This window comes from Xyrauchen texanus, chromosome 6, assembly GCF_025860055.1.
Source record: "Xyrauchen texanus isolate HMW12.3.18 chromosome 6, RBS_HiC_50CHRs, whole genome shotgun sequence".
NCBI lineage: Eukaryota > Metazoa > Chordata > Actinopteri > Cypriniformes > Catostomidae > Xyrauchen > Xyrauchen texanus.
The window spans coordinates 14,760,848-14,774,205 of NC_068281.1; the positions used below are offsets into that span (position 1 = coordinate 14,760,848).

General features: G+C 38.1%; 1 protein-coding gene across 1 annotated transcript in view; it reads left to right on the plus strand.

Moving 5' to 3' along the window:
* Positions 1–13,358, plus strand: part of insra (insulin receptor a) — a 99,896-nt gene that overhangs the window by 21,919 nt on the left and 64,619 nt on the right. The window contains exon 2 of the mRNA XM_052128473.1: positions 6,336–6,884. Within this exon, the coding sequence (XP_051984433.1) occupies positions 6,336–6,884 (549 nt within the window). The remainder of the gene's footprint in view (positions 1–6,335; positions 6,885–13,358) is intronic.

The following is a 13,358-nucleotide window of genomic DNA, read 5'->3' on the forward strand; positions in this document are numbered from 1 at the left end:
CTGAATGTACTGACTGGTGCAAAGAGAGAGCGCAAAACACAACCTTTTATGTTATTATGAGACTGAGAAGTGAAAATATATTTTAGATGAGAAGTGTAAAAAGGTTTTTGTTTCATTACGAGACCGTGGCAGGGCAAATTATGCTGTGGCGGGCCGCCATAGTCTAGTCAATTAATGGGAAACACTGAAGTCAACATGAAACTGCAGTTGCATTCAAATTTAAAGTCTATAATGTAACAGGACTTGGTTTCATCCATCTTGAATTGATTGTGAAAAGTTGTCTGTATGTCAGTTGGTTGGAGGGAATGAGTTGAAAAATAATATGGCAGAACAGGAAAGTGATTTAAGTGGTTACATTTTGATGAATGGTGGTAAATTCTATTTCTTTTCTTAGCAATAACTTTCACCAATGCATTGTTCACTGTAAAATCAGAAATGTGTATTATGAAAATAAGTAGGTCAATACATTTTATTCCATGTTTAGTCTACTTTAACAGAAACATGCCATGTGTATGAAAATATGATATTGCATGTATTTCAGCACAAAAAGAAGTGTCTTTCTAACTAACCACTAACCAGCACTGTAATAGCGCTGCATCTTCCATTTTTAAAGTCATTGTCATCCCATTCCACGCAAGCACTGCACTCCTTTCTGCAGTGCATTCAGAAATTATTCAGACCCCTTCATTTTTTTTTACATTTTGTTATGTTGCAGCTTTATGCTAAAATGCTTTAAAAAAATTTAAATAAAATCAATCTACACTCCATACCCCATAATGACAAAGCAAAAAACAGATTTTTGTTAACTTTGCAAATTATTAAAAATAAAAACTGGGGGCTCAGTGAGAATTGATGCTGATGCTGACTACCACCCCTGGAGTCACGAGTTTGAATCCAGGGTGTGCTGAGTGACTCCAGCCAGGTCCTCTAAGCTACCAAATTAGCGTAGTTACTAGGGAGTGTAGAGTCACATGGAGTAACCTCATTATGGTCGCGATTAGTGGTTCTCGCTCTCAATGGGGCGTGTGGTAAGTTGTGCGTGTCATGCACAACGAGCCACGTGATTAGTCAGAAGTGGAAGCAACTGACACTTGTCCTCCGCCACCCGGATAGAGGTGAGTAACAGCGCCACCACGTGGATCTACTAAGTAGTGGGAATTGGGCATTCCAAATTGGGAGAAAAGGGGATAAAATTAAAAAACAAAAGAAAAACCGCAATATCACATTGACATAAGTATTCAGACCCTTAACTAAGTATGTAGTTGAAGCACCTTTTGCAGAAATTACAGCCTGAAGTCTTTGCACATCTGGATTTTGGCAGATCCTCTCAAGTTCTGTCAGTTTGGATTTGGCCCGTTGGTGGACAGCCATTTTCATGTCTCTCCAGAGATGTTAGATTGGGTTCAAGTCCGGGCTCTGGCTGGGCCACTCAACAACATTCACAGAGTTGCCACTAAGCCACTCTTACTTTGTCTTGGCTGTGTGCTCAGGGTAATTGTCCTGTTGGAAGGTGAACCTTCAGCCCAGTCTGAGGTCCTGAGTCCTCTGGACCAGGTTTTCATTAAGGATATCTCTGATTTTGATGTGTTCAGCTTTCCTTCGGCCCTGACCAGTCCCCCAGTCCTCCCGCTTAAAAACACCCCCACAGCATGATGCTACCACTACCATGCTTCACCGTTAGGATGGTATTGCACAGGTGATGAGTGGTGCCTGGTTTCCTCCAGACATGACGCTTGGAATTGAGGCCAAACAGGTCTTATTTTCATCAGACCAGAGAATCTTGTTTCTCACAGAGAGTCCTGTAGGTCCTTTTTTATGTCTTGCACCAGAGTTTCCTGCACCTCCGCCAATTCAGTAGCTCCGCTGCTACTGAATCTCCAGCACCATGGCAAAAGAAGATACGAGTGTTCCAATAATTCAGGTCTTCTGTGTCTCCCTCTCTCTCACATGCAGCTTTCAGCAGCTCATTAAACATATGTTGAGTGTGCGCTTGTGCAGTGGTGAAGTGCATATATACTTAAGATGTTACAGATCTATAAACCTGTTCATACAACATGAGAATGTGGTTGTACTGCCTCTCTCTGTAAGCGAGCAATGTGTTAACTATCGCTCCTGTTTAAAATCAACAAAGCTGTCAACACTGAAAGCGCGTAGCGCTGGGGAGATCTAGTCCTGGCAGCTTTCATATCGTGGTTCTCCATCATAAAATTACAGCACAAGAGAGGCAGAAATGGTACAATAAATAAATAAATGCCATGTATGAACTATGCAACCGGAACTGCTAAGCAACAGGGTGAAGAGAATCAGTTAAACAGCTCTTCTACATCTCCCATCTCTTAAGAGCAGTTTTACTAAATATGAAATCTACATAAACAATAATAATATAGTAATACTAATACTATAATATTAATAATATAAGCTACATAATAAGAAAATATTATCTGTCTATATTTAATATAAATATTATATAAGGGCCAAGTGGCCAACTCTATGAAGAGTCCTGGTTGTTTCAAACTTCCATTTAAGAATTATTGAGGACACTGTGCTCTTGGGAACCTTCAATGCAGCCAAATTGTTTTGCAGACATCCCCAGATATGTGCCTCGACACAATCCTATCTCTGAGCTCTGCAGGCAGTTCCTTTGATATATTGGTTTGGTTTTTGCTCTGATATGCATTTTCAGCTGTGAGACATTATATAGGCAGGTGTTTGCTTTTCCAAATCATGTCCAGTCAATTGAATTTGTCACAGCTGGACTCCAATCAAAGTGTAAAAACATCTCAAAGCTGACCCAGAGAAATGCGATGCACCTGAGCTAAATTTCAAATAAATTTCATAAATTTCCTAAAATGTTTCACCTGAGCCAAGTGTCATAGCAATAGTACTGAAACGATTGGTCAGTGTTATTGACAACGTCGACTAAAAATTATTGTTGACAAAATGTTGTTGTCGAATAGTCGTTTGATCTCATTTAATGTAACATGAGTTCACATTAAACTAATAACGTGTGAGAGCAGCTCTGCAGTTTGTGCCTGACTAAGTCAAGTCAACCTTTATTTATAGAGCACATTTAAAAACAACAGAAGTTGACACAAAGTGCTTTACAAATCAGTCATATATACAATGACAGAATTATATAAATACAAAAAAGAAACTATAATAATAAATAAAAATATACAATTTAAAAACGGCATCAAGTGTTTACCTAATTTAACCTATTAAAAGTAATATTCAAATGCTAAAGAATATAAATACTTTGTATTGTGTATATAATACTCGTATTTATATATGAGGAGAGGAAGAATTACACAGCTAACATTACGCAGCTAGAATATAACGTGATGGCTCACGACTTATTGAACCATAATATATGCGTCACTGTGCATTTTTTTTCTCCTCAATTTGGAATGCCCAATTCCCAATGCGCTCTTATGTCCTTGTGGTGTTGTAGTGACACGCTTCAATCCAGATGGTGGAGGAAGAATCTCAGTTGTCTCCACATCTGAGATCATCAACCCATGCATCTTATCACGTGGCTTGTTGAGCGTGTTACCATGGAGAAATAGCATGTGTGGAGGCTTCATGCTATTCTCTGTGGCATCCACGCACAACTCACCACGTGCCCCACCGAGAGCGAACCAGACTATGACTGGACTGGAGTCACTCAGCATGCCCTGGATTCGAACTCGCGACTCCAGGGGTGGTAGTCAGCATCTTACTCACTGAACTACCCAGGCCCCCATCACTGTGTGTTTCTTATTGTGAAGAAAATTGGCAATACACAGCTTTATTAATAAGAGAGAGTTTGTGTTTTTGTGAGTTAAAGATGGATGGAAGTGAACAGAAAGGTGAGAGGATAGTCTTCGCCCCTTAATACACTGCAACAAAAGATGATTTTGATTTGTTTTTATTTTGGCTTGTTTTCCAGTATAAATATCTCAAATTCTTTTAAAACAAATGTACATTTTCTTTAGCAGCTATGCTGCAGAAGAAAAAGTTGTTATCTGAGAATGTTGAATATAATATAAAAAAATCTAAAAATCCTTTAAAAAAAAGATGCATTTACCCGAGAAGCAGCATATAAGATATTTAGACTTGCATTTAGAGAATAGATCTTGAATATAAGTATATTTACTTATATACTGCACTCGCAGAAGTATAACCAAGTGAAAAAATACACTTGTATACAATATACACTTATATTTAAGATACATTCTCTTAAAGCAAGTCTAAATATCTTTCACGTTGCTTCTCAAGTAAATGTATCTTAAATTGAAAACAAGACAAATTATTTCAGAACAATAGGATGTTTTGTAGTCAATTTCTTTACTGAATTAAACTTTAATAAAAAGTATTTTTTCCCTTTAATTCAGATTGTCATTTAGAGTTTTCTTTAAAAGATGATTTTGTCCTCTTTTATTGTTAGTAAGCATGTTTAATACAAACTTTTAAATTGGGGCACAAGAATAATCGGTTAAGAGCTAATGAATAATTGTTGCAGTAATCGCCGTATAGTCGAATAATCTTACATAGCAAAGGCTTTGAATACTTGTGATATTTGATATTGATACAATGTGATATTTCAGTTTTAATTAATTAATTAAAAAAATTATCAAAAATCAGGTTTTTGCTTTGTCATTATGGGGTATGGAGTGTAGATTAATATGAAAAAAAATTATTTATAAGGCTGCAACATAACAAAATGTAAAAAAAGAAAGGGGTCTGAACATTGCCAGATTATTGCCAGGTGAATGCAGGCACAAAGGTTTTGAAAATTTTGCACATGTATATTTTCTATCAAACATTGCAATAATAATTAATAAAATAATGATCATGCGACTGAGAAGAGTGTTATAAGCTGACATGTATCTCAATCCTTGTTGTGTTTAAGAGGACTTTTAGCATGTTAAAATGATGATTTTTATGTCTGAATCACAGTAGTGGGGTGATGTTGTGTGTGTCAGATCACAGTGGTCTGCTGCATCCTCCACTATACAGTACTCAGAACCAGCCCGCAAGATCATAGTTTTGGCATACAAATTGCATTCAACTCAGATTTTGTGGGTGCTTTTGCACCATTGCCTAATCTAGGTTTCCTTTTGTGATTTGGATGCTAAACCATTGCTGACAACTCGTGCAAATAACTGTTGCTTTTAGCGGGCGCAATTCATTGCTTGTAAGCAAAATCAGGCCAGATTGAGAAGCATCTCTCCAGCTGTACAGCTCATGCACTAGTAAACCAGGACTGGAATGTCAAAAGCTGCAGGAAGAGTTTTTATTATCTTCATTAACCATGTCATGTCATATGGAAGACATCAGCTCAAAGGGAGAAAATTGAAACATGTGACATCACTTTATGTAGTTCTAATCAGTTTTTATGGTTCTGTATATGATCTCCTTTATTAGTGTCTATAGAATACATTTGTGCATTTTCTGTTTTTTACAGGGTTCTCACAGATCCATAAGGGGTGGGGGGATGGTGGTGGGGGGGCTTGTGAGTGTTTTCAGCTGTTGCAGAGCAGTTCACAATCATTAAGCCATATTGGAAATGTAATACAAACTATCACTAAAGATCAACTGTTGATGATGATTATATAGTGTTGATGAAATATGGCTATGTTTACTTTTAATTGTTTATATTGTAATACATTGTAGATTATCGTTGGAGTGCACATTTTATTTCCCTTATTTGTTTGAATGAGCAGCTGGAAGAGGTGAAGCACAAACATTTCAAAATAAGAGTCGCTGGTATATTTCAGTTTTTAAACTTAAAAGTTTTGCACTATGAGTTTTTATCGTTATTATTTATTTTTCCCTGGTTATTGGTATTTTGTTTGGTCCATAATCTGCATCTAAATTTGGACTCTTGTAGCCTCTGCCTGGCCCATCACAGGAAGGACAGACTAAGAACATATAATATAGGCTACCAGTTTTAAAAACTATTGTCAGATTAATTGCCTTTCTTTCAACACATTATTGTATCAGCAAAATCCAATGTTGGTTGATCACTTATTTATATTATATAATCGTACATAAACCAAATTTAATGTGATATATATGTGGAAAACTTGAGTATTTTAAACTTTTTTTTTAGATTGTCATTTTAGTGGGTTTGTTTTGGTATGGGGATACAGCATTAATTGTATCTGTTCAATTCTTGAAAAAGGTCTTAAAGTCTTAAATTTGTTTTTAAAAACTCTGCAGCAGCCCTGTTTTCTGATCATTACTGTTTATAGACTAATCTTGTTGACCTGTGAGTGATGAAAATCTACAACAGATTCTGGGATAATCAAAGCAAATAACATTTTGTTTACATTCTCTTTTTGTCTTTCTAGTTTGCTCAAGTAAAGATATCAGAAATAACGTCACCAATCTGCGCGTATTGGAGAACTGCACTGTCATCGAAGGCCACTTGAAGATCCTGCTCATGTTCACGACTAAAGCAGAGGATTTCCGAGGCGTGAGTTTCCCCAAGCTAACGGTAGTGACAGACTACCTACTCCTGTTCCGCGTTTATGGCATGGAGAGCCTCAACGACCTGTTTCCCAACCTCACGGTGGTGCGAGGCAATAATCTCTTCTTCAACTATGCCCTCGTACTCTTCGAGATGCTGCAGCTGAAGGAGATCGGCCTTCACAGCCTGATGAATATCACGCGTGGTGCTGTACGTGTGGAAAAGAACCCTGACCTCTGCTACCTCTCCACCCTTGACTGGTCCAAGATCCTTGACTCTATGGAGGACAACTACATTGTGTCTAATAAGAACGATCGAGAGTGTGGAGATGTCTGCCCAGGCACGGTGCAAGGCAAAAGCACCTGCCTACTCACCACCATCAACGGGGACTTCAGCGAGCGATGCTGGAACCAGAAGTACTGCCAGAGAAGTATGTAGTCTTAATTGCTTTTGTATTTTGATATAGTTTTGATTTTTTAATATGTCCTTGGTAATTTTTTTTTGTTTATGTTATGATGATACCCAGTGGCATCAGATGAAGCATCAAACAACAGCAAAAGTAAATAGTGGCGCAAGGCGCTCAGCCTTTTTTTCTTCTAACACTGATATGACTAGGTCTTTCATTTTGGTTTCGTTCTGGTTAGAAACAGTATTTTTCCGTTCAGGTTTGGGTGTTCCACAGCCTCCTTTCCAACTGATAACCGGTTAGAACTAAATTAAAGTGGTTAATTATGTTTTTTTTTTTTTTTTTTTATAAAAGTTTAATATATTTAAACAATGTTCTGCTAAAGAGAGTGAAGCTCCATTTATTTTGGCTACAGGAAGTGGTGTAGGTTTAGAAAATGTACTGTGATAAACCATTTAGTCTTTGATTTCAAAAAAAAAATATTGTAATGAAATTAACCGGTTTCCAGCACTTAAAAATAACTTTTTCACTCCGTAACAGTTAAAAGGGCCTTTTGTTCCGATTTTTGTTTGTTCTGTAAACAATTTTGTTCTTTTTCATTTTTGTTTCTGTTTCTTGAACTGTTTTTTAGTCCCTGGATTTTACATAATTTTAAACACATTGTTTTCATTTCTTTGTATTTAAAAGTTTAGCATTTAGCAAAGCAATCACTTAGTGCACCTTTAAACCATTACGCAGAATGTAGTTAAGCACTATTATGAATCCCACTTATTTTCACCTCCTCCTCGTTGTCAGAAAATAATTTCAAATCACTTACCATGTTTTCATTGGAGCATTAGGGTGATAATATTTACATTACCATAAAGTCATGAGATGTTTTGAGAAGTGACTGGAAAGTTGTCAGGGCTGTGTGTGTTTGTGTCAGAATGTGTTTTGAACATTGGCAGTATGTTTATTGGGTTCTCTTAGCAAGAGTAACAGTGAACGCCAACCATGCTGGAAGCAATAAGTCAGGTGATTAGCTGCTGTTAAGTAATCCAAGTTTCTCTGTCAAAGCTTGAACCGTGTTCGAGAATATGATGCAATAGCGCTGTTTGGGCAGAAGTTAGGGCTGCGGGTGGTGTGTGTAGATGTTTGTGTGCGAGTCTGTTTCTACCTGAACAATTCAGCTGGAGTGGTGTATCAGACAAGGCTGTTTGCAATGTTTTGTTGTAAAACTGCAAATCCATTAAATACGTAGTTCCGATGAGTTCCAGTTTGAACATACGGACGAATCTTGCATTGTGGTGCAAATCCCTCAAGCTCACACAATTACACAACACATGGGGCACATCATGTACCGATAACTGTTGTTTGAATGAGCTGTAAGGTTTCATGTGACTGTTGAAAGGTCTTTTTCCATTGGGGATCTTCTATATTCTTGCCATTGTATACCATTTTTAAAAGAAAAGACTTTTGTCTATAGTTATTAGGAAAGCTTATATTACTGTTGCTTATACTTCAGGTTTGGGATTTGGTAAAGGAGGGACCTGAGCATTATCTAGGGACCAGGATATCAAAGAAACGTATTTTATTTTATCCAGTAAGCAAAACCTGTACCACTACTCAGAACACCCTAAGGGCCTGATATACTTCCATAGAAATTTTTAATTCTTTCTTCGTTTAGGACAGAGGTGACCAACCCTGCTCCTGGAGAGCTACCTTCCTGCAGAGTTTAGCTCCAACACACCTGTCTGTCATTTTCAAGTAATCCTAAAGACTTTGATAAGCTGGTTCAGGTGTGTTTGATTAGGGTTGGATCTAAACTCTGCAGGAAGGTAGCTCTCCAGGAGCAGGGTTGGTCACCCCTGTCCTAAACGAAGAAAGAATTAAAAACTTCTATGGAAGTATATCAGGCCCTTAGGGTGTTCTGAGTAGTGGTACAGGTTTTGCTTACTGGATAAAATAAAATACGATGATGATTTAAAGTACATTTTATGCTGTAGAAAATATTTAATCTGTCGTGTTTACATTAAGAATTCATGACGCTAATGCGCTAACACTATACATGGCCATAATATGCGCCGGTTAAACTCTGTTATTGTAATTTATTATGACACCGATACTACTGCAAATATGAGTGTATAAAAGTGTTCATGTGCAGAATAAAGACAAAAGAATGATTATAGAGGTATAGCTTCATACAGATGTGTGAATGGCTTTCGCTGCAGATGGCAGATGAGTGAATGGGCACTTAAGAGATTTTGAGAAGATTTGATTCCATTAGTAGACTAATTAAACAAAACAAAAACATCTTATGACATGGTCTTGGAAAATGATTCTAAGATGTAGGTACATTTGCACCAGCTTGCTATTCAAACAATGTGAGGTCTACGCAACATATACCGATCTAAGCTGTGTGAAAATGCAATTCATCTTGCAGTATTTCTGAATACTTTATAATGCTCTGTGGTTTAACAAGTGCTACATGACCACAGTAATACTGGACCCCAAACCACAAGACCTTCACCACAAGCACCAGGCCAAGGATGAATCTTCTATCAATGCATTTTAATCTCTGCCTTTGGCCAAATACTCTCCCACTGCAACTCATCAGTCAGGAGTCAAAGGACTTCAGTCTACACTTTCACCTACATTACAAGTAATCACCTCTAGGCATTTTGCCCTTTAACTCCCCATGCACACATAAAGCAGCTTTACGAAAAGTATGAAAGCAGCTCCTTTAATATCGAAAGTTGAGGAGTGTATATATTTGTATTATATTAAGAGTGTGTAAATTCATAGCATTATTAGAGCTAGAAGAAAATGTGAGAAGTCTTTGAACATCCAAAACTCACCACTGCAATTCTAGAGTTTTTTTGGTAACTACACCAGCGTTGCTAAATTGTTTAAGGCCTCGATGTAATTCCTATGAAATTGAAGAACAAATGGGTGTGACGTCATTTTGAACAAAATCTAGCCAAAAAGAAGGTGATTTTGCATTTGTTTCGGTGGTTCATAACAGCTCGCTGCACTGTAAACCCTAATGTTGTCATGTTACTGGAAAAATTTAGTTGTCCTAATTAAACGTTACTTAAAGTTTTGGGCTCATAAGTCAAATATCCAAGTTCCTTGAACTTATTTATCTTAAATTATTGATTTTAAGTGTTAATAACTCAGAATTGAGGCTATGGGGAATACCCACAATCCCTTGTGCTTGAATTATTTAAATAGCAAATCTGAGTTAAGTGTACTTCTAGTTACCGTAATTTCCGGACTATTGAGCGCACCTGAATATGAGCCGCACCCACTGATTTTTAAATAAAATATTATTTTGAACATAAATAAGCCGCACCTGTCTATAAGCCGCAGGTGCCTACCGGTACATTGAAACAAATTAAATTTACTCAGGCTTTAACGAAATACGGCTTGTAACTAAAATAAATAGGCTTTAACGAAACACTGTGTGGCAGCGGGGGCGTAGTCAAGCGCCCGTCCGGGAGAGAAAAGTGGTAAGGGCGCTTACACCTGAGCTAAATTATGTCTAACACCGGTGTCTAATTTCAGTAAGCATGGGGAGAGCGGCATAAAAAGGCAGCAGCCACAGAGCTGAGAAAGTGACACACGTCAGTCTAGTGTTGGTGCATAGAAGAATTGAGAAACTTTATAAAATTGATTGTAAACATTGCTGTGGCCATTAAAAGCCTTACCTGGAACGTCAAGTGCCCTGCTGAAAACTGTCACACTGGTGCCCGTGTGACAGTTTTCCCAAGAAGGACACGTGAAGCAGGGCACTTGAAATTAGACACCGGTGTTAGACATAATTTAGCGCAGGTTTAAGCGCCCTTACAGCTTTTCTCTCCCGGACAGGCGCTTGACCACGCCCCCGCTGCCACACACGGCTTGTAATAAAACATTTGCAGTAAACAGTAGCCTACCAAGAAAGTCATTGGTCACTATCTTCCTCCTCTTGTGCACATGAAACCACTGAAGTCATCTCCTTCGGTGTCAGAGTTGAATAGCCTCAGATTTAGTTGTCTTTTTGCACTGAGTCAATTCCTCACGCTGCTGTTTCCAACGTCTTATCATCGACTCCCAAGCTCCCGTGCAACAGCCAGATCAATCGCCTTCAACTTGAAAGCAGCATCATATGCGTTTCTCCATGTCTTTGCCATGGTGAGGGTGACAAAATTACTACCGTAATCAGAATGATGGGAAGTTTGAGCGTGCTCGATTTAATCTAAACAGTAAACAAAAAAAGTTGTTTTGACCTTAACCCGTTCGGCAATTTCATTGGTCTAATGAAAGCTTCACGCCGCCAAAAAACTGAGCACGTCACAGAATGTTTTTTTTTTTTTTATAAAATTTGAAAGCAGGAAAAATCCAAATATTAGCCGCGTCATTGTATAAGCCGCGAGGTTCAAAGCATGGGAAAAAAGTTGTGGCTTATAGTCCGGAAATTACGATACATTAATTAATTAGTTAAGTTCATTCTATATGAAGTTTTGGAGTTGCCGTTACTCAATTCAATTGATGAATGAGTTTACTCAATCAATTGAGGACAGTTTACTTACAAGAGTTTTCAGCAGTGGCGGTTCTACATTGAATTGCACCCTGGGCGAGACCACCTTTGATGCATAATCATCAATGATGTCATTGTATGAAATCTGCTCCCCTATTGAGTGATTGATACTGATGACGGCAAGGCCAGTGAGCCGTTCCTGGGACATGGTTGATCTCAGGTATGACTTGATCAACTTTAGTTTTGAAAAGCTCCTCTCTGCTTGAGCCACAGTGACTGGCAGAGTAAGTGCAATCCTGATAGCAGTCCAAAAATTGGGGTAGATCTCCGATAGATCCTTATCATGCATAAAAGTGATAAGCTCAAGGAGGCTCATTGTCTTTGATGGCAGTTCAGGGAAGTTCTTAATTTCCTAAAAAAAGAATAAAGAAAGATATTCATGACACAGTTATAATGGCTTCATGACAGCCAATGTCAAAACCAACATGGCAGTTTAATGTAATGTTAACTCATAAAGCTAAGTAGTTTCTTAAGTTTAATAATTAATCTGCTATGTCATGTTTTTTATGACATATTTATGACAGGTTATGATGTCTTGGTAATGTCAAGTTGTCAACAAAGGCATCTCAAACAAATAATGTCATATTTGCATTAAAATGTCATTATTGAGCGAGTGACACTTAATAAAAGTTGTCATAAACATGCATAAAAACCTCCTTCATATTCATGGCATGTGTCATGTAGCAAATAAGTAGTAAATAAATAGAAAATGTCGTCTCTTTGAAACTACCTACAGATTTAAAAAAAATTCCGTTGGCTAATTACAGGGCCTAACGTAACCCAACTGATGGAAATAAATAATAACTGAACTTGTAACAGTTTGGTTGCAAAGCACAATATTATGGTGAAATTAGGTCTCGTGTTTGTTGACTTAAAACCAAATTATTGTTGTATAAGCATAGCAAGCATCATAGCAAATAGGCTAACAAACGTAAGAGTTACCAACAATTAACATTAGCCCTTCATTCATGACAACATGGATACCATAATCATATCACAGAGAGAACATAGTTGCATACCTTTATCTTTTGCTCGTTTCTCCTCTTCTTCTTTTCCCTAAATTGTGCACCTGATGGCTTTGACCTTTTCCTATCCATCCCTGTTTATTTGGCACTCGACTATCAACAGATTTCCCATCCCCCGCCCCCCAACACTGTCACTCATGTTACGAGTCACGGCCAGAAGTCAAGACTAAACCAATTCACCTTGGTGAGGTGACCACATAATCATTTTGTATTACTTATTTTTATTAGCCATTTCACACAGAAAAACAAAAATGTGCAGGAACTATAGGCCTGTATTTATAATATTATGAATAAAATGTGCGTTATTTGGAAGAAAGTCGAGTGTGACTGACTTTAGCCCACTAATTTCATTAGAGTATTGCTCTGTTATACAGTGGACCCCCCAGTCAGTCACCCAGAGGTGAACTATCCCCTGCCTGCTGCGCCCCCTCCCCTTTCCCCTTCTCACACGCGGCACCTTCTCAGCACGCAGGGGCGCCAATTTGCCAATTCCCCACACGGTGAAATTATAGATAATAGAAAACCTCTATGTAGAAAACCGCTTCGCGGCGCAGAGGATTTTTTTTTTTTGTGTGTAACTGCTCGTGCTGCCCCCCATGTGACATAAAAAAATGCCGCCCCGGGCGAATGCCCGGTTCGCCCGTGCCTAAAACCGCTACTGGTTTTCAGTGTACAACAGGAATTGCTTTCTTTATCTATAATGGATTTTGAAAGTACTGAACCCCTTTCAAAGTCTATTTTGGAAAAAACAAAATATATACACTGGCAGCCAAAAGTTTAGAAAAATCTTTAGAAAAATTCACCAAAGTGGCATTCAACTGACCGGAATGGTGGTGGCGTAGTGGGCTAAAGCACATTACTGTCAATCAGAAGGTTGCTGGTTCGATCCCCACAGCCACCACCATTGTGTCC